The sequence below is a fragment of the Culex quinquefasciatus genome, chromosome 3, assembly GCF_015732765.1.
Source record: "Culex quinquefasciatus strain JHB chromosome 3, VPISU_Cqui_1.0_pri_paternal, whole genome shotgun sequence".
NCBI classification, from domain to species: Eukaryota; Metazoa; Arthropoda; class Insecta; order Diptera; family Culicidae; genus Culex; species Culex quinquefasciatus.
The window spans coordinates 85,164,926-85,190,871 of record NC_051863.1 but is presented as its reverse complement, the minus strand read 5'-3'; the positions used below and the strand labels follow the sequence as shown (position 1 = coordinate 85,190,871).

At 44.1% G+C, this 25,946-nt stretch overlaps 2 protein-coding genes and 2 long non-coding RNA genes across 4 annotated transcripts; 1 reads left to right on the top strand and 3 right to left on the bottom strand.

Annotated features, from left to right (window-relative positions):
• Positions 1 to 9,695: 9,695 nt before the first annotated feature.
• LOC119770671 lies at positions 9,696 to 12,610 on the bottom strand. Its single transcript, XM_038265984.1, has 2 exons — positions 12,575 to 12,610; positions 9,696 to 11,708 (listed from the first exon to the last, which is right to left on the bottom strand). Exon 2 carries the CDS (start codon positions 10,894 to 10,896, stop codon positions 10,303 to 10,305), a length of 594 nt encoding a protein of 197 aa, XP_038121912.1. The 5' UTR covers positions 10,897 to 11,708; positions 12,575 to 12,610; the 3' UTR covers positions 9,696 to 10,302.
• On the top strand, positions 12,374 to 13,581 carry LOC119769025 (DNA repair and recombination protein RAD54B-like). The gene is made up of 4 exons (XM_038260906.1): positions 12,374 to 12,472; positions 12,628 to 12,917; positions 12,992 to 13,406; positions 13,507 to 13,581. The coding sequence occupies exons 1-4, from the start codon at positions 12,374 to 12,376 to the stop codon at positions 13,579 to 13,581; spliced, it is 879 nt and encodes a 292-aa protein (XP_038116834.1).
• Positions 13,582 to 20,289: 6,708 nt separating this feature from the next.
• Positions 20,290 to 21,326, bottom strand: LOC119770474. Its single transcript, XR_005278845.1, has 2 exons — positions 20,768 to 21,326; positions 20,290 to 20,698 (listed from the first exon to the last, which is right to left on the bottom strand). It is a non-coding gene; the product is annotated as an uncharacterized LOC119770474 (long non-coding RNA).
• Positions 21,327 to 21,731: 405 nt separating this feature from the next.
• LOC6037931 lies at positions 21,732 to 23,469 on the bottom strand. Its single transcript, XR_005278846.1, has 3 exons — positions 23,181 to 23,469; positions 22,634 to 23,112; positions 21,732 to 22,580 (listed from the first exon to the last, which is right to left on the bottom strand). It is a non-coding gene; the product is annotated as an uncharacterized LOC6037931 (long non-coding RNA).
• Positions 23,470 to 25,946: the final 2,477 nt, after the last annotated feature.

The following is a 25,946-nucleotide window of genomic DNA, read 5'->3' as shown; positions in this document are numbered from 1 at the left end:
AATTTAGGTAATCTCAAATACTTAAAACTTTAAAATTCGATATCTCTGGAACGAAACATATTCTCTGTCGATAAGTGATTCTTATATAAAATTGGACGGGGAACACGATGGTGAGGTCAAATTTAAAAAAATTAATAGGGCTGTTTTGAGATACGGCCATTTAAAGTTTTCAATTGCGCAATACAGGTAAAACAAATATTTTAATCTAAATTTTGATCACGGAAGTGGATTCTACGTCCAGTTTCCTTCAAAATTGAGTCTAAGACCGACTCTCTAAGATTTGTGGTTCCTGAGTTATCGTCGTTTGAAGATAGGGGTTTCGCTCAAAAATCGCCAAAAAGTCGATTTTTTGGGAGGGTACAAAAATAGAGGGGGTGGTCCGATTTGGATGAAATTCGGGATTTTTGCATGTTTTGATAGTCTCAACAGCTCTGCCAAATTTGAGCAGAATCGGAGATGGTAATTTTCAAATTTGCATTTTTTCTTGCACCCTTCAGGTCCCCAGGTAGTATCTTGGCATTCCTGTCCTCGGTTGACTCGGACCGATATTTTAGTACAAAGAAGTGGGGATGGAATCCTAATCTCTACACTTAGTATAAATTGTGATCAAAAGGACTCCATCATTAGTTATTTAGTGAGCGGGTAAATCAAGTAGGCTAGTTCTGATCCTTGAATTGTGGAAACAGTAGATCCTTGAAATTGTCAAACGGAAGCTGTGTTCTAAGACCATCTCCACCGGGCGCGCGCAGTAAGGATTTGGAAGCGCTCCACCATCACTCTTCCCCACACCGGTCGCTCATAAACGCGCTCATAAAATAGCAGCTCGACCCTGGGTGAACAGCGGGTGACCAAATTTAGTCGCCCGCTAGTAGCGCGCACAAATATTTGACATCTGCTTGAAGTAAAAGAAGAATCAAGATTTTTTTTTTTTTTGAATTGACTTTTTATGGTTCCATGGAACTGGACATTGATGATGGACATTTTCATTGTACTGGCCACAACCCGAATTGGCCCAGGTTCCCCCGGGGATGTTCCGTTGAGCGGACATTGGCGGCACCGTATGAATATGGGCAATATTGGTGTTAAATTTCACGATTTTCAAAATCACATATGGAAATCACGAAAATGGACATTGTGAGTGGACTGGCCACAATCCGAATTGGTCCGGGTTCCCCCCGGGATGTTCCGTTGAGCGGACATTGGCGGCACCGTATGAATATGGGCAATATTGGTGTCAAACTTCACGATTTTCAAAATCACATGTGAAAATTACGAAAATTGACATTTTCAACGAACTGGCCACAACCCGGATGGTTCCGGTTTCTGGGGATGTTCCGTTGGAGGGACATTGGCGGCACCGATGAATATGGGCAATATTGGTGTTAAATTTCACGATTTTCAAAATCACATATGAAAATTACGAAAATAAAATGTTCTAGTGGACTGGCCACGATCCGAATTGGTCAAGATTCTCGCGGGGATGTTCCGTTGAGCGGACATTGGCGGCACCGTATGAATATGAGCAATATTGGTGTCAAACTTCACAATTTTCAAAATCACATGTGAAAATTACGAAAATTTACATTTTGAGTGGACTGGCCACAATCCGAATTGGTCTGGGTTCCCCCGGTGATGTTTCGTTGAGCGGACATTGGCGGCATCGTATAAATATGGGAAATATTTGTGTCAAATTTCACGATTTTCAAAATCACATGTAAAAATTACGAAAATGGACATTTTCAACGAACTGGCCACAACCCGGATGGTTCCGGATTCCCTGGGGGACGTTCCGTTGGAAGGACATTGGCGACACCGATGAATATGGGCAATATTGGTATCAAAATTCACGATTTTCAATATCACATATGAAAATTCTGTAAATTTACATTTTAAACAGACTGGCCACAACCCGGATGGTTCCGGATTCCCCTGACGATGTTCCGTTGAAGGGACATTGAAGGAATTTATTTTTTGAAATAATTTAAATTTTGGATTGTGGATCTTTTCAACTTTAATATTTGTTTTTTATTTATTTGTTCCGATAAGGTCCCTTCAACGAAACAACGAATAAACTTTATATGTTCATTTTCGTAATTTCGATAGGTGATTTTGAAAACCGTGAAGTTTGACACCATTATATATAACTTCCCCCGGGGAACTCGGAACTACCTGGGTTGTGGCCAGTTCACTCAAAGAGTTCATTTTCGTAATTTTCACATGTGATATTGAAAATTGTAAAGTTTGACAGCAATATTACCCATATTCATACGGTGCGGCCAATAACCTTCCAACGGAACATTCCTCGGGGAACCCAGAACCATCCGGGTTGTGGCCAGTTCGTTGAAAATGTCCATTTTCGTAATTTTCACATGTGATTTTGAAAATCGTGAAGTTTGACACCAATATTGCCCCATATTATACGGTGCCGCCAATGTCCCCTCAACGGAACATCCGATTCGGGTTGTGGCCAGTCCGTTTAAAATTTTCATTTTCGTAATTTTTATATGAGCAATTCTCTACCTAAACCGGAAATGGATTTTATTTGTATTTTTTGATTTGGCTCAAACTTTGTGGGGGCCTTCCCTATGACCAAATAAGCTTTTTTGCGTCATTGGTTCATACAAGTCTCCATACAATGTTGGCAGCTGTCCATACAAAATGGTATGTAAATATTCAAACAGCTGTAACTTTTGAGTGAATTTTCTGATCAATTTAGTGTCTTCGGCACAGTTGTAGGTATTGTTGAGGACTTTTGAGAAAAATAGGTACACGGAAAAAAATTTGCAGATTTTTAATCAACTTTTTCACTAAAACTCAATTTCAAAATACGTATTTTTGATTTTCGAGATTTTTGATATGTTTTAGAGGACAAAATCCGCAACTTTTGAGCTATAGAGAAACATGGTCAAAAATCTGCCGCCGAGTTATGATTTTTGAAAATAGTGATATTTGGAAAAATCGAAATTTCATGCAAAAACAAGTTTGACATTATTTTTAATGCAAAATTGAATTTGCAATCGAAAAGTACTTTACAGATTTTTTGATAAAGGGCTCCGTTTTCAAGATATAGCCACCGAAAGTTTGATTTTAGCGAAATATTTGCAGTTTTTCGATTTTTAAAAATAGTGACCATGAGTGACCATCTGCAAAAATATTTTTTTTGAAAAGTTCAGAAAATTTGCTATAAAATTGTCTAAGAGACATTGAAGATTGGACATCGGGTTCCTGAGATAGAGCCGCTTTAAGAAAAAGAAATACGAAAATTGAAGTTTTCTAAATCTCACCAAAACAACCCACCATTTTCTAATGACGATATCTCAGCAACTAATGGTCCAATTTTCAATGTTAAAATATGAAATATTCGTGAAATTTTCCGATCTCTTTGAAAAAAATATTTTGAAATTTTTTAAATTAGGACTAGTATTTTAAATGGGCGTAATATTCAATGTTTGGCCCTTTTAAAATGTTAGTCTTGATTTAAAAATTTACAAAATATTTTTTTCGAAAAGATCGAAAAATTTCACGAATGTTTCATATTTTAACATTTAAAATCGGATCATTAGTTGCTGAGATATCGTCATTAGAAAATGGTGGGTTGTTTTGGTGAGATTTAGAAAACTTCAATTTTCGTGTTTCTTTTTCTTAAAGCGGCTCTATCTCAGCAACCCGATGTCCAATCTTTGATGTCTCTTAGACAATTTTATAGCAAATTTTCTGAACTTTTCAAAAAAATATTCATGGAAATGGTCACTCATGGTCACTATTTTTAAAAATCGAAAAACTGCAAATATTTCGCTAAAATCAAACTTTCGGTGGCTATATCTTGAAAACGGAGCCCTTTATCAAAAAATCTGTAAAGTACTTTTCGATTGCAAATTCAATTTTGCATTAAAAAATAATGTCAAACTTGTTTTTGCATGAAATTTCGATTTTTTCCAAATATCACTATTTTTTCAAAAAATCATAACTCGGCGGCAGATTTTTTGACCATGTTTCTCTATAGCTCAAAAGTTGCGGATTTTTGTCCTCTAAAACATATCAAAAAATCTCGAAAATCAAAAAATACGTATTTTGGGAAATTGAGTTTTAGTGAAAAAGTTGATTAAAAATCTGCAATTTTTTTTCCGTGTACCTATTTTTTCTCAAAAGTCCTCAACAATACCTACAACTTTGCCGAAGACACCAAATTGATCAGAAAATTCACTCAAAAGTTACAGCTGTTTGAATATTTACATACCATTTTGTATGGACAGCTGCCAAAATTGTATGGAGACTTGTATGGTGAACCAATGACGCAAAAAGCTTATTTGGTCATAGGAAGGCCCCACAAAGTTTGAGTCAAATAAAAAATACAAAAAATAAAAATGGTCGAAATCGGCCGATTTCGTAGAGAGTTGCTCATATGTGATATTGAAAATCGTGAATTCTGACACCAATATTGCCCATATTCATACGGTGCCGCCAATGTCCGCTCAACGGAACATCCCCGGGGGAACTCGGACCAATTCGGATTGTGGCCAGTCCACTCACAATGTCCATTTTCGTGATTTTCATATGTGATTTTGAAAATCGTGAAATTTAACACCAATATTGCCCATATTCATCGTAGCCGCCAATGTCCCTCCAACGGAACATCTTCCGGGAACCGGAACCATCCGGGTTCCGGCCAGTCCGTTTAAAATGTCAGTATTCGTAATTTTCACATGTGATTTTGAAAATTGTGAAGTTTGACACCAATATTGGCCATATTGATACGGTGCGGCCAATGTCTTTCCAACGGAACATCCCTCGGGGAACCCTAAACCATCCGAGTCCACTAGAAATGTCAATTTTAATAATTTTCATATGTAATATTGCAAATCGTGAAATTTAACACCAATATTGCCCATATTCATAGGAGTCGCCAATGTCCCTCCAACGGAACATCCCCCGGGAAACCCGGAACCATCCGGGTTCCGGCCAGTACGTTTAAAATGTCAGTTTTCGTAATTTTCATATGTGATTTTGAGAATCGTGAAGTTTGACACCAATATTGCCCATATTCATACGGTGCTGCCAATGTCCCTCCAACGGAACATTCCCCGGGGAACCCGGACCAATCCAGGTTACTATCAATCCAGTTTTTTTTTGGAAATAATTACTTTTGGCTTTGAAGATTTTGGCAAATTGGTCATGCCAATAAATTAAAACAAATTTTATTTCGAAACGTCAAAATAAGCTAATACTCACCCCGGTGGGGTTGGCAGTGACTATTTTACCAACCCGTTTTATCAACGACCGGTGTGGGAAGGGTGACTAAACTAAAATAGTAGCGCTGTGGGTGAACAAAATAGTCACTCATTTATGTGCGCACCGGTGGAGATGCTCTAATCGTTGAATTATACAAGAAGAAATCTGATCATTAAATTGTAAAACGAAAATTGTGCATCAATAAAGTAAAATAGGAAGTTAAGTGTGTAAAGTGAAGTGTGCTAAATCATCGAAAATATAATCTCACTCCCAAACCCTCACAACCTCGGAACGAAGGTCCTGGCTGGAACCAGTATCTGCACACTTAAGTGCGCATAACTTTTGATAGTGAATGTTATGGCTTGGCCAGCGTAGCACAAGACTCAAACCGGGTAATCCCAGGGTCGGCAAACTACTAGGTGATTCAAGGGAGGATCGGTTACAACAGAAAAACACGGAAGGATTTCCACTTTTCATCAGCACTTTATTTTTGGGTTTGTTCGTGTGGGTGTGGGTTTTTCAGGGGCTAATGTACCGTGATCCGCTCAGCTGATGGTTCGCCGTTCGCCTCTGACGATTGCGAGCCGGCAGAGGAGTTCGTCCAACCTCCACTCTGCGGCGGGAACTGCCCCAAGGGGGGGGGGGGGGTATTGTTGTTGCTGACGGATGCGGCGGCCCTGCGTTCCTTGCTGCGGTTCTCTGGTCTTCGGAGCCAGATGCAGCATTGTTCGCCGACCTCCTTGGGCGGCGTCGGTTCTTCCGGCTTCCGTGCCGGGATTTTGGACGACCAGCGGGCGTTGCTGGTTCCGATGGGCAGGCGTCTTCCCTCATTGGCTGATCGGCAGCCCCAGAGTCCACTGATGCGGGCATGCCGAGAGGGGACCCTCTTTTGCGGTTAAGGCCAGCGGCCTGAGGGTGGTCGTCCTTGACGGTGATGGCGCGAGGAGGCGCCAGACGACGGGGGTGGTCCTATTACGGATTAGACGTGGGAAGCTACCAGCAGGGGATTTACGGAACCCAGGCCGACCGATCCGAGATAGACGAGTTGCTCGCGGGAACCTCCTGGTTTCGCCGATGGGAAGGGCGATTGACGACCCTTCGCGGGAGCACGACTTGTCCACTCGGACGCCTGTTTGGAAGAGAGCGATTTTCACCAAATCGACTTCCTTCATAAGTTTAGCCCAAGTCCATTTTCCCACAATTTCCTTTCTGACGTAAGCAAATGCGCCCGCAGAAAACTGGTGGACATCAGCCTCGCTTACACTGATACGCTTCGCCTCATCAAAACTGTTGTAGTGTAGTGTAAGTGGTATAAAATGCTGAGGCGAAGCTTCAATTATCCAGAATTGTAACCAACGGTTACACTAGGGTTGTCGGATCTTCAGATCTTTTGAACTCGTTGGAAAGGTCTTTTGAATACCTTTCTAACAATGTATAACATGACGGGGTTTCTTACAAAAAACACCCTTTTTACAATCTTCCGGACTTTTGATAGAATCTTTTTTTTAAGCATAACTTTTGAAGTACTTTACTAAACTTTATAATTTTCAATAGCGACTTATGGGACCCCAAGACGGATCGAATGAGACCAATACGGTCCAAATCGTTTCAGCAAGTGCCGAGATAATCCAGTGCAATTTTTTTTGATCAACATCCCACCACACACACAGACATTTGCTCAGAATGTGATTCTGATTCTAGATCTGAGTCGATAAGTAGGGTATTTTAACCATTAGTGGATCCCCTAGTTGAGCCGAAGCACATTTTTCACAAATTTTCAATATTTTAAGCACTTTTTCATAACCCTTTGTACAAAACAATGAAATTTGAAGTCTTTTGAATAATTTTGACTATTTGTTTCATCAGTTATTTGTTTTTGAGCAGAAAAATAGCCATTTGAAAAAAAAGTTATTTTTGCCTGTTATGGACCCTCTTTCCTATAGTGGATCCGGGTCCATAATCCGATTGTGGACCCGGGTCCACTATAGGAAAACTGTTATTTTTATACCAAATTTAACTGATATTTGATGTTTTGATGCATTAAGGACATCAAGAAATGGATTACTGATTGTGAGGGCTGCCGACTGACAGGACTTCCGCAGAAACCAGAAGCGATGCAACGAAGACCACTGCCCCTGGAAGCTTGGGTGGATGTTGCCATCGATTTCCTTGGCCCGCTTCCTTCTAGGGAGCACCTCTTCGTAATCGTTGACTACTTCAGCCGCTATAAGGAAGTCGAAATAATGACCAAAATCACAGCGAAGGACACCGTTGATCGACTCCGTGCCATTTTCAAGCGGCTGGGGCTCCTGAGGACAATCAGTCTTGACAATGCGAAGCAGTTCTTGAGTTCGGAGACTATAGTAGGGGATGCGGTATAACTCTGAACTACACAACACCGTACTTCCCGCAGCAAAATGGGGAGGTCGAAAGGCAAAACAGATCATTGCTGAAGCGGCTGCTGATCAGTAACGCCTTGAAACGAGACTGGAAGCAGGACCTTGACGAGTACTTCACGATGTACTACTCTACTACTCTACGCCGCATTCCATAACCGGAAAGACACCGTCGGAGTTGATGCTGGTACGCACGATCAGAACCAAACTTCCGTTCTTAAGGGAAATTGAAACCGCTCCGCCAAACGACGAGTTCTGCGATCGCGATGCTATTGCGAAGAATCATGCTTGTGACCGTGAGAACATCAAGCGGAACGCAAGACCTTCGTCGATTCAAGAAGAGGATAAAGTGTTGATGCAAAATCTACTACCCGGAAACAAGCTCACGACCACCTACTCTCCGATCGAGTATACTGTTGTACGGAAATCTGGTACGCGTTGCACAGTACAGAGCGACAACCTATGAGCGAAACTCTTCGCATCTGAAAAAGATTCCAACTTCAGTGCCAGCGGAACCTGTAGAACTAACATCAACTCGCTCATCAACATCTCCATCTAACTGTTCTATTTCGCAGGAACCACTCCGGGAAGATTCTCAACCAGCACCATTGGATGCCTCACCGCAGCCTGCTGATATCCCTAATATTCCGTCAAGGCCAAAGCGAGTTTGCAAACGTCCGCTGAAGTTTGATGATTACGTTGATGTTCCGCTTGATCAATAAAGGAAGGGCGATGTGGTACCCTGTGCGGGTTCAGGAGTGCGGTATGAGCAGGTGCACCCTGTGGACGAGCTGTCAGTCGAGGAGTTGAGAAAAATCAAATAACACGTGTGCTGCTAACAACTGGATAATATTGTGGATTTAGCTCGTAGCTGGATTTTCTGGCATCTTCTCACGGTCATTGGAAACGGTCGTGGATAGACCTAGGGCAGGCCTGCAAAAGTTTCCAACCCAGCGTACACATGAAGCAAACCAAAATGTCAGTTCACTGCTAGCATTTGACTGTAGGCCTACTGTGTCTGTTCAACCACTGCCGCCTGACTCGTGCCGGTCGGCTGCTGGAGAATGAGAGACGAGAAAATGAGCTACACTCACTCAATTCGTATCATATGACTGACTCGTAAAATCCTCTTTAAACACTATTTTGACTATTTTCAAACAATTGAATGGTTGTAGACTGTGCAAAACACTTAAAACAACCATAACTTATGTTAAAAGTTACATTTCCACGCATAAATACGAACTTTTTGTGTAAAAACTAGTTTCTTTATATGTGTGCGTGCAACGTCAAATGAGCGTTGGTCGACTACTGCCTCGCATTGCAGCTGCTCAATGAGCTAGGGCACTCACGACAGCGCCGGGTTTGTTTATGTCACGGTTTTGCGGTTCAGTGAATGGATCTCAAAAATTCGTGTCAGCGTCGCCGATTTTCGCGTCATGACACCTGACATTTTCAGCACTGCCTAGGGGTTCCCAGATGGAGTGAAAAAAATCAATTTATGGAAAAATTATGGATTGAAATTTTGCTTTTTTATCACTTCTCCGACATCAGGAATAATTGTTTGAACATGCTCGCAAAATTTTTATTCGATCGGAATAATATTATTTTTCTTGAAAAAACTTTCATTTTTTACCACATGATCACCCCTAATTCTGGCTCAATGCCGCCATCATGCGACCGCGTGCTCCGTTTGTTTGTCAACAAAGCTGCAGCTGGATAGTGAGACGAAGTGAGGAGGGAAGAGATTTTGACATTTTTATGCCCGCATCTGGCCCGCCGCCTATTTCGTCGGTCGTTGAGTCGCCGGTCGTTTCCAGCGACCGAGTCCAGCTAGGAACTGATCGTACAATAAAAGTTCTAATAATAAACGATTGCAACCGAGATTGCAACAATATTAACAGGGGTCCACTTTTGGAAAAGTTTGGATTTTCGTTGTCCTATATTGGCCCCCCTTAATTTTTGCTCGAAAATGAGCCGAACTTCGCTTTATTTTAGTAAAGTTCCTTAAACTTACATTATTTCGACTTGCTGAAGTAAAGTAATCAGTCAAAAAATGATTGGATAGTTAATTCAATCATAAAATATAAATGCAGTTTTGTTGTGAAAATGCTAGTTGTTGTAGTTTAATCCGGGATAAAATAATTAAATAAACTCGAATTTAATTCTCCACTCCAAACCGCGTTTATGTTTATTTACCCTCCATCTCCAATGACCGTTTATTTTCTCCCCCCAAGGTGTGCTTAGTTTCCCTTGTCCGTGTATTCGAGTTACACGGTAAACCAGAACATAACAATCTCTTCTTCTTCCGGTTTGATCGAATACTGTCCGTACACCTCCGAACATTACCACTTTCCTGATCTTGTATATGCTTGTGTACCGTTTGATCTTTGTCCCTCCGGGCTGATAGTGAGGATTCCGAGTGCCAGTGCTGTCTTCCGACCCAGCAGACAACAAGTTCCGTCTTCCGCCACGTAGATCTCAGCACGAACGGTCTTCTTCGTTGTTGCTACTTCTGAGCAGAACAATCCAGCAACTTTCACAGGCTGTCCAGCATACGACTTCAACGTTGTTTTAACTTCGGTGGTCTGATGACTGACGCGCACTTTCTGCTTCTTCAGCTGTTCCCAGGTTCGGCGATCAATGACGTTTACGCCGGCACCTGAGTCGACCACCCACTTTACGCGGACACCTCCAACCGTACAAACAGCCTTGCTACCGGTTCAGTTGCAAACAGATACTTCACACTTTCCTCCTCCGAATCACTTCCGCTTTGCAGCGTCGAATCGTCTGAGTCATCAGAATCAGTCACCACCTTCCGCCGAGGCTTGACCTTGAGTTCCCTCTTCCGTCGTTTCGTGTTGCATCTCTTCTTAAAGTGTCCAACGAATCCGCAGCGCTCGCATTTATGATTCAGGGCTGGACAGGAATCGTCTTTGGCAAAGTGGCCGGATCTTCCACAGCGATAGCACCTTCCTCCCGCGTTGTTCTTCGACCTGTTGGCAGTGTTTGAAACCTTGTTGACCACCTCTAGCTGTGGACTGAGCGTCAACGTCTTTCGGTGCTTGCCGATAGTCTCCAATGAGCGACCCGCCTCGATCGTTTCCGCCAAGGTCATCTGCGGCTTGTTCAAGATCGTAGCTCGAAGATCATCCGAGGCTCCCTTCCGGAATTTCTGGAACTTCCTCACCTTGCAAGCTGAAGAACACGTCCTGTACCAGCGGTCCAACGTAATGCAGGAGGTAGGACTTTTTCCGTGCAGGGATGGCCACATTGTTTACGTCCAAAAAGATTTGAAATGCGCGCTTCCACTTCTTCCAGCGAGCAGATACCGTGGACGTGTCGCCGGGAACAAACGGTGGCAAGCTTGAAGTTCCTCCTGTTTCCATCCTTGCACACTTTCCCGTTAGTTTACGTTTCGTGTGGTTCCGATTCTTCACAGCGACCGAATTCAATCAAACTTTTCCTTTTCCAGGCTCCTGCTTCACCCCGCCAACGAATTTAATCACTGCCTCTTCCGCAACTGCTTTGTTTACAATGCTGACTCAGCAGTTCACCGCGTTTTCGCGGTTGAATTGAATCACCTTCTTGTCCTACGCGTCCGGTAGGTTCATTTCCGTCTCGTCGCCAAATGTTGTAGTTTAATCCGGGATAAAATAATTAAATAAACTCGAATTTAATTCTCCACTCCAAACCGCGTGTATGTTTATTTATCCTCCATCTCCAATGACCGTTTATTTTCTCCCCCCAAGGTGTGCTTAGTTTCCCTTGTCCGTGTATTCGAGTTACACGGTAAACCAGAACATAACACTAGTGGCCATGGCTGATTTCAGATGCCGAACACAACACACTTATTTTGGTGAAAAGCACATCCAATGTCAGTCAACATTGTTTAAATGATGCTGAACATGTCAAATAAAAGATTTGTAGACACGGGGTTGGGCACATGGTTGATCCGTAGCGCATTGGATTTACTTCCGTAAATATTTCGTAAATATCGTAAATACAAGCGTAAATATTATTTATCTGCACGATATTCGGAACAAAATTTTGTTCAGTGTGGATAGTGACAGTTCAGAACTGTCACTTGTTTGTTTCTTCCCCGTAAAAAAATTGATAGTTCTCGACCTAACGAAACACCCTCCCAGTCACGAAATATTCTAGCGGAGCTGGTTCTGCCAGAATCCTGCTAGAACGGTGGAGCATTTCTGCTAGAATGCTGTAAGAATATCCAGCTCTGTGAGAACTCTGTTAGAATCCTGCTAGAACGTCGTGACTGGGCTTCCAAATCGGCTAATCAAAAACAACCAACCAGTTAGCCGATTTAGTCGGGATTCGTCAGGAGTAAGATTTTTAGTCGCTCTACGAATAGACCGATCAAATTGGGTTGAGTCAGATTTTATTTTATTCACAGACTAAATCGGTAAAAAATCGGTTGTTTTTGTAACCGATTTCGTCGGCCGATTTCAACAACCGATTTACCACCAGACGCTTATGTAAAGATCACACAGAAGTCTGTTGCCCGGTCGGCCGATTCGTTGGCCAACGAATCGGCCGAAACCACCCGACTAGACCCGACTTAGTTATGCGAATAGTCGGATTTTTTTTACGGGGCTTCATTTACAAACTGTCACCGCTCCAATCCAGCTTGAGGTATATTTTTTCACCTTCAGGATTTCCGGTGCCCTACGAAGATTGGAACAGTGGGACAAGAAACGTCAGCACTTCTACAAAAGAAGCAAATGCGGGTGATGACGGCAGGACCGTCGATGAAGCGGTCCCTGCCGGCCGAACTTCCACCACTCTCACAACCCGACCGCAGCCGTTACCGCAAGCCCAACCGGACCCGGGCATGCTGGAGCTGCTCACCACCTCGGAGAACCATGCCCGCGTGTTGGAAGCCCAAGCCGTCGCAGTCAGAAAGCCGGCAGCGTTGCACATCCCCGCAGAACCAACGACGACGCAAGTGTGCTGGGGCAAAATAACGACCTAAAAGCACAAAAAGTGGGAGGGCGACGGAACGTTGACCATCGTGGGCGGGAAGAGCGTCACGTTGGGCGACGAGGACGGCAAGGTGATTGGGAGCTCCGGGTTGGTGAAGGGGGAGGAGCTGGAGGAGGGTTCGCGGTTGAGCAAGGAGGTTGAACTGGTGGAGCGGATTGATGGGGAGGTGGCCAAGGAGAATGATGTGCCGGTGAAGAGGGTTCGATTCGAGGCGAGAGGAGTGTTTAGGCCGCCGGCGGAGTCGATGTGCGCCGGGAGTCCGAGTGTGGTGTCGACACGGGTGTCGAGCAGGTTGGGACGGTGGGGAGGAAGCGATTGCGGAGGACTTTGTTCCGTTGACGATGCGGGAGCCTTCGTTCGATCAGTGGAAGTATAACAAAGGGTTGCGTTCCGTACTGCGTGGCTAAGCATTTGCGGCCTCACCAGCGGGAAGGGGTGAGCTTTCTGTACGAATGCGTTTTAGGAATGAAACGCGAAGACTTGGAACAGTTTGGAGCGATTTTGGCCGACGAGATGGGACTGGGGAAGACGTTGCAGACGTTGGCGTTGATCTACACCTTGAAGAATCAGGGACCTTACGGGCAGCCGATTGTGAAGCGGGTTCTGATCGTGACTCCGAGCAGTTTGGTGGACAACTGGGAGCGAGAGATAACAAAGTGGTTGAAGCAGGAACGGATCTTTACTTTCATCGTGGGGCCGAATAGCAAGTTGAAAAAGTACGCGCACCTGTTCGCAACCCAACGAGTTGTCGCACGGGGGGAGAAGGGAGAGGAAGGGGCGGTCAATATCGTTTTTTTTTCATCATATCTAACAATACAAAAAAAAAAATGATTTCACAAATAAAAAGAAATTAAACCACCGGCGACTTTTCCTTGGCCAGTGCGGACGCGTCCTAGACGAGCTTGGAATCGTCTCCGATGAACATCTGCACCAACTACTGGCCGGCCAGCTTTAGGTAGGTCGACTTCGATGGATGAATTCTCAGGTTCTTGAACTTGTCCTTATGCGTCGTCGGCAGCACGACTGCCTCAATCAATTTCTGGATTTGCCTGTACAACCCGCCAATGTCTGAATACTGCTCGGTCGGCCGGAAGTGTCTCCAGGATGAGGTACGAGTCCTTGTTTACGCCCACCAAATCGCCCGGCTTGAGTTTCTCTGGATCAACCAGGCCAAACACGGGCAAAAAGTACGTCTGCCGTGTCAAAATCTTGATTACGGTGCGCTTGCCCTTCCGCTTGGAATCCAGCACCACCATCGCCCCGTCGTCCTCCGTCTCCTGAGGGTCCTCGTCCAGCAGCTCGATCGACTTGTCCTCCTGGGTTACCACCATCTCGATTGCTGGTGCCTTACTGAGTCCGGAACACGCACTATATTCAACACAAAACAATGGAAAATCCGGATTTACTACGACGAAGCTGCTGGCCCATGAAATTGAGACAGATTGATTTTTCTGTTGTTTGTAAACAGTGCGCGCGTTTGCGATGACAGCTGTGAAAAACACTGAAATAAAATTCATAGAGGAATGGTGTATGCACGTAAATATGGATGCACATACGGATTAACTTATGAAATAAATGCAATATATTTGGAGTGACCACCTCGTGTTTGTAGGCAACACCACGCTTGAAATTGTGATGCTCCCTTTAAGCCGTGGCCGACTTCCCTTTAAGCCACTGTAATTCTAGGCAACCGCTACATAGGTCATCCTTGTGGCCTTGTTGGTTAACACATCAAATCAAATCAAATCAAACACCACGCTTGAAATTGTTTTTTTTTTTAATTTTTCATCATTAACCTTTCAGAGGGTCCACTATAGGAAAGTAGAGAGCCTGGATCTTATTAGAGAACGGACATCTCAAACCAAAAGTACCAATCGAAGCACGAGAACTGTCAAACGGAGGTACCAATCGAGCAAAATCCTTTGTCTTATGCTCGTTTGGTACCTCCGTTTGACAGTTCTCGTGCTTCGATTGGTACTTTTGGTTTGAGATGTCCGTTCTCTAATAAGATCCAGGCTCTCTATAGGAAAGGGGTTCACTAACGGATAACGTACCCTATACATCAGCTATCCCCACGAAAACAGCATGATTCGAAAAAAAAGTTCTCCGATCGGGCTCAAATTTTTTTGGGGGTTCCTTGGCCGAAAGTATTTTTTTTTTTGTTTGGCCATAAGGGTGACCTACGCCGTGTTAGGGTGGCCCGAAAAATTGCAATTTTCGTCGATTTTCGCCAAAACACCCTTTTTTTCAAAAAAACATATCTCCGCGCCTTTTCATCCGATTTTAGCTGTCTTAGGTGCAAAAGAAAGGGTATCTATGACATTTCCCCGAAACCCATATTCCCGAAAAGACATTTCCCCGAATGTCACATCTCCGAAAAGACACTTTCCCGAAATGTCATTTACCCGAAAATCATTTCCCCGAACAATCCATTTCCCCGAATGGCCACATCCCCGAATGGCGACTTCCCCTAAAAACCATTTTCCCGAATGGCCACTTCCGGGCCACACCGGGTTCGGGGAAGTAGCGATCGATGAAAGTATCATTCAAAATCAAACGTTCAAAAAATTCCGAGTTTTTTTTTTCAAGCATTTTATTTCAGCTTCAGTTAAATTTTGGATATTTTCCAAGTTTGCGGAGTTAAAGCATTTGAACTCCGGATCTGAGATTTAGTTACTCCAACTGCGTTTCAAAAAGAACTGACTCCACCGAATCCAACAAAAACTCCGACTGTGACAAATGATGTAGAGAATGAGAACATCTTGAACGGAGTACATATATTTATGTAAAATAAATATATTTATGATGAACAAATATAAATGGCAGCGTGCCGCTTAATACAGTTGCCTATTTTTCACAATTCGTCGCTGTCGTGCTCGCTTGTCGTACGTCGAATTTGAGCCAAATTGAGTTAAGAACGCCATTTTGTGCAGCTCACAATGCCTCATCTTTTGACCTACACAGAAACCTTAAATTTGATTTGAGTCCTGAGATATTCAATAAAAACCGACTTGACACACCCGGAAAATTGATGTAAGTGCGACAACTGGCCAAAGGGATTTCAGGTGAGAATGCGTTTGACACAAGTAAGAGCTCGACTACCGTAAACATTTGTTAGGGACTACCCACAAACCACGTGGACCTAAGGGTTAAGCACTTCGAGTATACCGCATACTGTGTACGGCAGCATACCATACACTGAGCAAAACTTACACAGCTTAACGAAGTGTTCTACACATGATCTGGCCCTGCTGTACAGAGCACTCAAAAATCAATCGCAAAACACTTGAATTTTGGGCACCTAAAGATGCTGTCAATTCAATAGCGCAACACTTGAATTTAATGTGTTGTGTCACATGAAAAACTACATTATAACGTCATGATTCGAAATCCGGACACTTAGTAGCATATCATTTTTGTTATAGCTGACAAAAAATCATGTAATAAGTTGGTAATGTAGAAATATCATCAGGATGAGCATGAGCATGAGCATGAGCATGAGCATGGTTGACTGCCAATGAGCTGCTACTCCGTTATTGACGGATCAGCTGAAGTTACACAATGAACCAACAGATGAGTAGTGGGAGCTAATCATCCTCACTGTATAACCCCTGAAGATCTCTGCTTTGAGTCAATACCGGCGCCCCCCCAAGGAGATGCAGTTCAACAAAGGTAGGAATGTTAGTCCGATAGTTGAAGTTGCAGACTCATCAGACACAGAGTTTGTCGCTCTATACCTGTTGACACCGCATGAGACCGTTGAATCCACAGCATCTCCTTCAAGCATCACGGGGAGTGGGGGAATTGTGTTAGTAGGGGAAGGAAAGGAAAGGTCAGGATTCATCTTGGTAGATGATATGACCAGAAAGTGAAACAATCGTTGCCTTCCGAGCTACGACGCTATGAGAAGGTCTTATCAATCGCGTATTTTTTACTTCTTACCGCCGGCGTGCCATCCGAGCAACGATGCTTTGGGAAGGACTTTCAAAACGAAATGAATTTTGAATTAACGTATTATTCCGTGATGTACAATTTTTATGTTTAACTTCTTACCGCCGGCGTGCCATCCGAGCAACGATGCTATGGGATGGGCTTTCAAAACGAAATGAAAATATAATATATAATTCAACGATGCGAATCTCTATTTCAATTCTTTTCCGATCTACTTCTCGCGGGTTCGCGCGCGCCTATTCACACTTCGATCGATCCAACGAACACCACACGACTGATGGCCCAACTTCTCTGGGCACACTGCGACCCCTTTTCAATGATTTCGAGAACTTTCTACCACTTTCCCGCGGATTCGCGCGCGTCGATTCACTCTCCGATCGATCCAACGAACACCACACGACTGATGGCCCAACATCTCTGGGCAAACCGCGACCCCTTTTTCAATGATTTCGAGAACTTTCTACCACTTTCCCGCGGATTCGCGCGCGTCGATTCACTCTCCGATCGATCCAACGAACACCACACGACTGATGGCCCAACATCTCTGGGCAAACCGCGACCCTTTTTCAATGATTTCGAGAACTTTCTACCACTTTCCCGCGGATTCGCGCGCGTCGATTCACTCTCCGATCGATCCAACGAACACCACACGACTGATGGCCCAACATCTCTGGGCACACCGCGACCTTTTTTTCAATGATTTCGAGAACTTTCTACCACTTTCCCGCGGATTCGCGCGCGTCGATTCACTCTCCGATCGATCCAACGAACACCACACGACTGATGGTCCAACATCTCTGGGCACACCGCGACCTTTTTCAATGATTTCTAGAACTTTCCACCACTTTCCCGCGGATTCGCGCGCGTCGATTCACTCTCCGATCGATCCAACGAACACCACACGACTGATGGCCCAACATCTCTGGGCACACCGCGACCTTTTTTCAATGATTTCTAGAACTTTCCACCACTTTCCCGCGGATTCGCGCGCGTCGATTCACTCTCCGATCGATCCAACGAACACCACACGACTGATGGCCCAACATCTCTGGGCACACCGCGACCTTTTTTTCAATGATTTCTAGAACTTTCTACCACTTTCCCGCGGATTCGCGCGCGTCGATTCACTCTCCGATCGATCCAACGAACACCACACGACTGATGGCCCAACATCTCTGGGCACACCGCGACCTTTTTTTCAATGATTTCGAGAACTTTCTACCACTTTCCCGCGGATTCGCGCGCGTCGATTCACTCTCCGATCGATCCAACGAACACCACACGACTGACGGTCCAACATCTCTGGGCACACCGCGAACACTTTTTCAATGATTTCTAGAACTTTCCACCACTTTCCCGCGGATTCGCGCGCGTCGATTCACTCTCCGATCGATCCAACGAACACCACACGACTCAATGTAGAAATATCATCAGGATGTAGTATAAACAGTCAGTTTCAAGAAAATGCATGCAAAATATGTCTTTTCAAACAATTTTTCATTAGAATTTCAAAATTAAGATGACTTGTTGTGCTTCGAATCCCGGACACTGATAAAAGCTGATTCGAAATCCGGACACTTTTGCTTCGAATTCCGGACACTCGATTTTACTTATGAATCGCACAAATTTGGACTGAAATGTTCGTGAATGGCATTCTTTAGGTCTCAAATAAGCTGTTAACATCAAAACAATCGATGGTTTATATAAAAATTTGCTAGAATTTAAGGAAATCGTAACCATAAATTTCTGCTTTGCCTTCCCGGTGCTTCGAACGCCTATGAAATATTTCAAGTGAAATGTTTCGCATTTTTGGTAAACTTATAATTTTATTGTATTTAATTGTTTTGGCATTAACTACAGCGTTCAAACGAACTTTAAATGAAAGTTGATGTTGGAGTTCATCAAATAACACAGTTTTGGCATTCATAATGCGAACTTATATCCAAATAATTGATAAAACAAGATGAAGTGTCCGGGTTTCGAAGCGTCCGGGAATTCGAATCATGACGTTATTTCGATTTTTTGAAAAAATCAGTATTGATTCAAAAAATCATAACTCGGTCAAAGCTTTTTTGCCCATTCTGGAAATTTCTGAAAAGTTGGCATTTTATGTCCTCTAAAACATATCAAAAAATAAAAAAAATAAAAATAGTGTTTTTTTTGCAAATCAAGTTTTAGTGACAAAAAATTATATAAAAAATCACCAAAAAAATTTTTACCGTGTAGCATTTTTTTTCAGTGTAGTCCATATCCATACCTACAACTTTGCCGAAGACACCAACTCGATCAAAAAATTCCTTTTTTTTTTTTTTTTTTATTGGAGGTACTGGCCTTTTGTTGCCATAATTTGGCCAAGTTTTGAAAAATAATACAATAATAATAATAATAATAATACATTTTATCGACGTAGTTCTACGTCAAACAGTTTGCTTCCAAACTCTTCTTTTTGGCGTGGTTGTTGTTGGTAGTCCAATCAGATGTCCATTATCATTGCGTTGGTCGTTGTCGAGAGTTGGTGATTTGTCGTCGTCGTCGTCGTCCAAGCACGATCTTTTTTCTTCGGGTGCTTGCTTCTCTTCCAACTGCCTCTTTGTTTTGCCTTTCTTTACAACAGTAATAAATCCGTCATTACCATTGTCCTCGTGAGTGTGAGGAACAACGACTTGGGATTGTACTGCTGCTAGATCGGCGATAGGCAAAACAGGGCCAGATGGAGATGGATTTTTTTGTGGTTTCGGCTTCGGTTGCTGTTTTTTAGCCGCTTCGGAGCAGCTTTTCGACACGTGTCGCTGGAATCCACATCGTTGGCACGTGGAAATCTGACCCGTGTGTGTGGCCAAACTGCTAAGGCCGCAAATCGTGACGTACGAGGGAATGGGCTTGGAGATCTTCATTTTTAGCACCCGCACACCATTGGGTACGCCGGCGAAAATGTCTCTCCAAACCTCGTCCCTGATCGTCAAAACTTCGCCGTACTGGAGCATTGCTTCGGCGATCTGCATGTTGGACATGTCCGGCGGGAGATCGTGGATCCGAACGTCGACGATGTCATCGTCGACGTAGACCGGAATCGCGATCTTCTTCGTCGGGCTGATCCGGAAGGCGTGCTTGAGGTGATGCTGCACTGCTACTTCGACGGCGGCTGCTGGATCCGCCATCTGGATGAGCACGCAATGGCGAATGTTGTGCAGCTGGATGCTTCTCAAGTCAGTGGGATTTAGTCCCAGACTTTTTTCCACAAACCGCTGCACCATGTCCAGCTTGGGACGCTCTGGGAGGACGCTGAAGTCCACGACGAGCGTATTTTTGCGGACAGCACTCATTTCAGAGTCTTCCACAACGCGTTGTTTGTTTGTTCGAGCAACAATAGCGAATTTTTGAACGCGGAGCACAAAGCTACGTCTGGTGCACACGCGAGTACAGAGCCGACTTGCAAAAAATTCCTTCAAAAGATACAGATTTTTGAATTTTCACATATCATTTTTGTATGGACAGCTGCCAAATTTGTATGGAAAATTATATGGACAAACTAATGATGCAAATTGGCTTCTTTGGGCATACCGAAGGCACCAAAAAAGTTTCAGCCGGATTAAAAAATACAAAAATTAAAATTAAAGAAAAAAAAACCGATTCCGTAGAGAACTGCTCTATAATCAATTCATGTTTGTATGTAATAGAAATGGATTTCGGTTTGCTAAATAAAAAATGAGAAGAAGTTGCGTCATGAAATTAATTTGACAGCTTTTATTTTCTACCAACTTTGCTTGTCAAAAATTGATTATTTTTTCGTTGTTAAATTGTCTTTTCTTCCGGTTGTACCTGCTTTCAGAATCGTCCTCCTGGTCAGGTGCGGGTTGTTCGCCACCACCGCTTTCTGTGGAGGTGGAGGCCCCCGGGGAATCTTCTTGTTGATTCGGAACCGCGATTGGTTCCATCGAATCAAACTGTGCCTTTACCATCCGAATGACGGATTGCTTGGCCCCTGGGTGGAATGCATTCGAATCCTGCTTCTCACCGCTTCTTGTCCACACCGACACCGATTCTCAAGCGCCCGGCGGGTGTTTTCCATAATTTCATCAAACGCTTCCTGGCACAGCATCTGCAGCTCAATCGCATTTTTCCTGCAAATCACACAAAATAAATCCAAAAATGAAAACAAAACCCCAAAAAAAATCTTTCTCCACACTCACCAAGTCGGTGAATATACGGAAAAGTACCTCTATCTTGGCCTCTTTTCGGGTCCGGGAGACCGAGCCTTTCTGCTGGCCAGACGGATCCTGAACCCCGAGGACACAGCCTTGTGGCGATGCTCGTCTTCGCGATCACAAACCGGGCAGGCAATTTACTGGACAGGAACATGGCGGCAGCGACCTCACGCGGCCATTCGAGCCTGCGAAAAACGAACACACCGGACCGCCAAAACACAAATGAAGAAACGAAGCAAATTCCGACGAAGCTGTCACGAAACTGCATTTCAAATCAAAACAAGATCAATTTCAAGTGTTTTCCTCATCACTTTGAATAGTTCAGCACAGTGGGGCAAATTCATGAGCAAAACACTTGAAAAGTTTGAGTCACCCGATTGAAAATAAGTTGTCAAAAAATGCAAAAAAGTCAATCGCTCAAACACTTGAATTTGATAATGGATTGGATTGAAATTCAAACACAAACAAATTAGGTCTAAGATGTGCCTTTATTGAATCATTCAAGTGTTTGGGCACTTGAAAGAAAAGTGTGGCGTATTTTCAGTGTACGCGCGTACCATACGCGCATAATACTGGCATGGTATGGTCCAATGTCCGTATATTTAAAAGGTCCGGCTGAAAACGTCTTGGATTAGTGTTAGTGAGCAAAAAAGTGTCAACATTCGTGATGCCACTCGTGATGACGTCATACCGTTCTCGGTACTACAGGATAGTATAGAAAATTGATAGAAAATTAAAATTTTACTGATTTCTTTTACTTTTCAAGTCAATTTTATCGTTTAAACAGACTTATTTAAAAGCATGTTCAGCATGAATTAATGTTTTGCGGCAGTAGTGAAAGATTAAATTGAAAATTTTATTTATTTCTGAATTCATCCGGAGCAAAATCGTGGTTTTACAGTAGGAGATTATGAAAAAACATTCCGGGGGGGGGGGCACCTGGTAATAAATTTGGAGCTGTCCGGTAGCGTTGAAGTGCCGCTCGCCATACTGCTCCAGGATTGTCGTGACAGCTGAATTCAGAGGAAGTCATCGGAGCTTTTGACGACCTCCGAGTGCTGCTCCTGAATGTCGTAGCAACCGAAAATGCCTTAGACGGCACGCTTGTACGGATTGATGGCGTTCCGGATTTGACGCTTGTAATGTATGCGGACTTGCAGTTTGGGATTGATACTCTGAGCAGGGTTGCGACGTCATGATCCGGTCCGGCCATTTGCATGCACTTGAGGTATCCCGCCTACTTGACCATCCTGCAGGCCGATAAAGCTCATGTTTTGGTTAAATTAGGCGAACTTAAGTCTGACGAGCGATCCAAAGGTTCAGGATGCTGAGAATTCCATCGCGATGTGCGTCTCGCAGATGTTCCGCATTGGCCGTCTGCATGAATAGCTTGTAACGGTTCTCCAAGTATCGCTTGGCCTGCTCGATAAACTGCGTCTGGGTGCAACCTTTATCACTGAGCTAGAAGTCGTTGAGTCCGTTCGCAACTTGAGCGAACCACTGAACCAACGATGGTCGCTTCGCACTCTCTTCAATCGACTTGTTGTACTCGTACGCCTCCCGAGCGTAGGCCATTTCCTGGTTGTTCAACGACGACCTCCCAGGTCTGCTCCGGTCCCTTCCGTAGTTTTGAGACGGCCCTACGCGTTCATCAGCTTTAACTTCTCCAGCTCCAGCTCCTGTCGTTCTTCATGTGCTCCCACTTGGCGTTTTGTTCCGCCTAGAACGAGTTATTGTGCACCTCTTCGATTATGGAAAAAATCGCATTCTCAGTTCGGTTGTGGCCGAGTAGATATGACTGAAAGAATTGTCGTTAAAATCTCAACATCTAAGAAAGACAAAATAACTTACGCCTGCATGTCCTGGACGCTGGTCTGGGAGACGCGCGATTGCAGCTCCTACGCCAGGGTACGCTCGCCCGTCGGCAAGTCTTCGGAAACCTGCGATTCGTGCGTTAGCTTCTGCACTTGCTGGAGAAAGGCGCTGAAAGACATTTCCACGTCTTCGTTTCTAACCTTAAAATCTGACGGATGGGTCACCTATCTCGGACTCCAAATGGACAAGAACAATGCATGGGCAGCTAAAGTAAACGGCGTGGTGCAGAAGGCCTTCAACACGCTGACATTCCGACGCTTTGCTGCGGTTCTCTCCACTGAGACTCGGCGTAAGCAGGTTCAAGCTTCACGTACTTCCGGCTCAAAAACATCCGCCACCACTCCCCGGTTCAGTTGCCTCTCTGCCAGCAGTTGGATGACCAGCGAAATGGTACTCCGCTTCCGTAACTCTGCTTGTCCAACCTGGCCCCAGTGGTTAACGAATTATTGACGCAGCTGAAACAAATTCAAAAGAGTTCAACTTGCACAACTTTTATCATTAAACTTTCCAGTATTTAACTCACCTGTATGAGAATCTTCCTTTTACAGCTTGTCATCCGAGTGGCCAAACAGTGGTAGAAGGACACTTGGACGGCACAGGTTCCTTCGAATCGTCGCAATTAAAAAAAAACTCCTAATTCACCAGTGTTCCGCTACCAAAACAAACGGTATGACGTCACACTTTTTGGGCTCTGACTGTGCACGGAGAGAAAAACAGCTTAAAAATTTATTTCGTTGCTAAACCTGACATATTTTTTTTCTCTCTGTTCGTACACCAATACAACTTTAGAAACATAGCCATACCTTTTAAGAATGGATTACATTGGGTATGGTCAACTTCTTGATACGATTTATATCAGTGTAGTTGTCAAAATCGGTCAAAATAATAAACAGACTAGATGGCATACACAACACATGTTTATTCGGCAACATAAGTCAAATTAATTTGGAAATTTCAAGTTCTGGACGAGGTTTTGGAAAAGAATGTGTTGCTCAATCTGTTAGAAATTCATCCACATTTGGGGACGGAATCGACCATCGGGGCATCAGGGCAAGAGTAGTTTTGAGGGCGGTACTGTTTGAAACTTTCGGCAAGACCTTTTTTGCTCGTTGATTCTGTTGGATTTGTTAGTTCCGAGTGCGTGTCAGGGAATTCTCCATCTCCTCCTACACCCCCCCCCCCCACGCACACACACACACCACGCGGGTCACGTGTCCGGGTGTGTCTCCGAACCGGATGCCGAAGCGTGCCACCTCCCTCCGGTGGGCGACCCATATGTCCACCGGCTTCGTCGAGGTGTCTTCGTCTTATTCCAGCAGGGATCTCCCAGCGTGTGGCCCGTCTTTACTACCGTTCTCCAGGGGTACGGGAGTGCTGAAACCATCCCAGGGCTAACGGCGCCCGTTCCCTGGCTTCCAGCAGGAAGCCGAAGTAACATCCCCCCCCCCCTCCCGCTGCCATCTCGTTCAGCGCTTTGACGCGTTCGGGAAACTTCACCAACTGTTGCTTGTACCGCGTCGTTCCGGCAATGTCTTACAGGTACCGTAATCTGGGGCGAATCGGGACTACAGTTTGAATAGGGACAGCAGTTTTAAGAACACTTAAAGCTTTTAAATTTGAAAATGGATGTACACATTTTGTTGGTCTGAGTCTGTTCTAACCGAAACCAACCAGAAAAATCAAAATATTGTGCTCGAACTTGGTTAAAACGGCTGTCCCAATTCGCCCCATGTGTCCCGATTGACCCCAGTTTACGGTACTTCAACAACCCGCAATCGGTCTCCGCGAGCGCCTTTGGTTTTATTATCAAAATCGACTCAATCTCGGCCTGCAGCATCAGGAACCGATGGTGGTCCAAATCAATCCCGTGCTCTTTAAGAAACTTTGACACCTTCTCGAAGTTGACCTTCCGGTTGTCGACCGCACAGTACACGCCGTGTTGGGAACCACCTCAAAAGAACCGCTTCCCCAATCTAGAATCTGCCCCAACTGTACAGCTCGCCAATGAATTCCCTCAGCCAACAAGCGAGGGTAAGATCTTTCTCGTCAAAGATGAATTTCAATCAATCGAGAGAAAATTCCTTTCTTTAGCTTGTTGAACCGCAAAAGCTAGCCTTGTGGGAAATCTGCATTTCCTCAATATTTGGTGTTTTCATCTTCATTTTCACATCCAGTCAACAGCAGGTTTTTAAGCGAAAATGGCGTTCGAAAGGTGAACGCCCGAAATGTCAAAATCACGCAGTGGTACCAACATTACGAAAAAAGTGTGCCATGGCATGATAGCCACATTTTTTTCTAATGTTGGTACCACTGCGCGATTTTGACATTTCGGACGTTCACCATTCGAACGCCATCTTCGCTTGAAAACCTGGCATCCTGGATTCGGGAAAGTGGGATTCGGGAAAGTGGGATTCGGGGATGAGGGATAAAACCAAGAAAGGATATTAGTATGATGACATATACATGTTAGCAACTTTTGATACCCTAACATGTATAGGTCATCGCTGAAATCGTCGAAAAACCCAGTTTTTATTTTCAAAAAATCGTATCTCAGAGTATTAAAAACGTAACTTCACCAGTTTTTGATATGTTATGCAAAATTTTTCGAGGAATCTGATAAAAATATTTTTAGACATAGGCTCTTTGGTCCCGAGACCTTCCAAACAGCATTTTAATATTTCATACGACCTTTTCAAATGTTAAGCTAGATTTTTCGAACTTCTTACTATTTTTTCCAAATAGCCAAACTTTTTTTCACCTTTCTTTTGCGCCTAAGACAGCTAAAATCTGATGAAATGGCGCGGAGATATGATTTTTTGAAAAAAGTGTTTTTTGCGAAAATCGACGAAAATTGTCATTTTTTGGACCACCCTAACACGGCGTAGGTCACCCTAATGGCCAAACAAAAAAATACGGGTCTAATTATTTCGGCCAAGGAACCCCCATAAAAAATTTGAGCCCGATCGGAGAACTTTTTTTCGAATCATGCTGTTTTCGTGGGGAATCGCTGTATACCTCGTTTTAAATAGAGAGCCTGGAGCTTATTAATAATAATAATAAGCTCCAGGCTCTCTAGTGTCGCCTATCATCTGGCCTGTGAGCTGCTCCGATCCCGCCCGTTAACGTCACTGCTCGCCCAGCACGGTTCGGTCGCGTGTGCCCCAAGGGTTAGCCGGCGTGTGTTACGTGAATTGCCCGGTGTGTGCTCCCCGAAAACGAACCCAAGCGGTGAATAAACGACCCCGTCCCGCCCCGTGAGCTGTCCCTCGAATCCCCGCACCCACAGTGT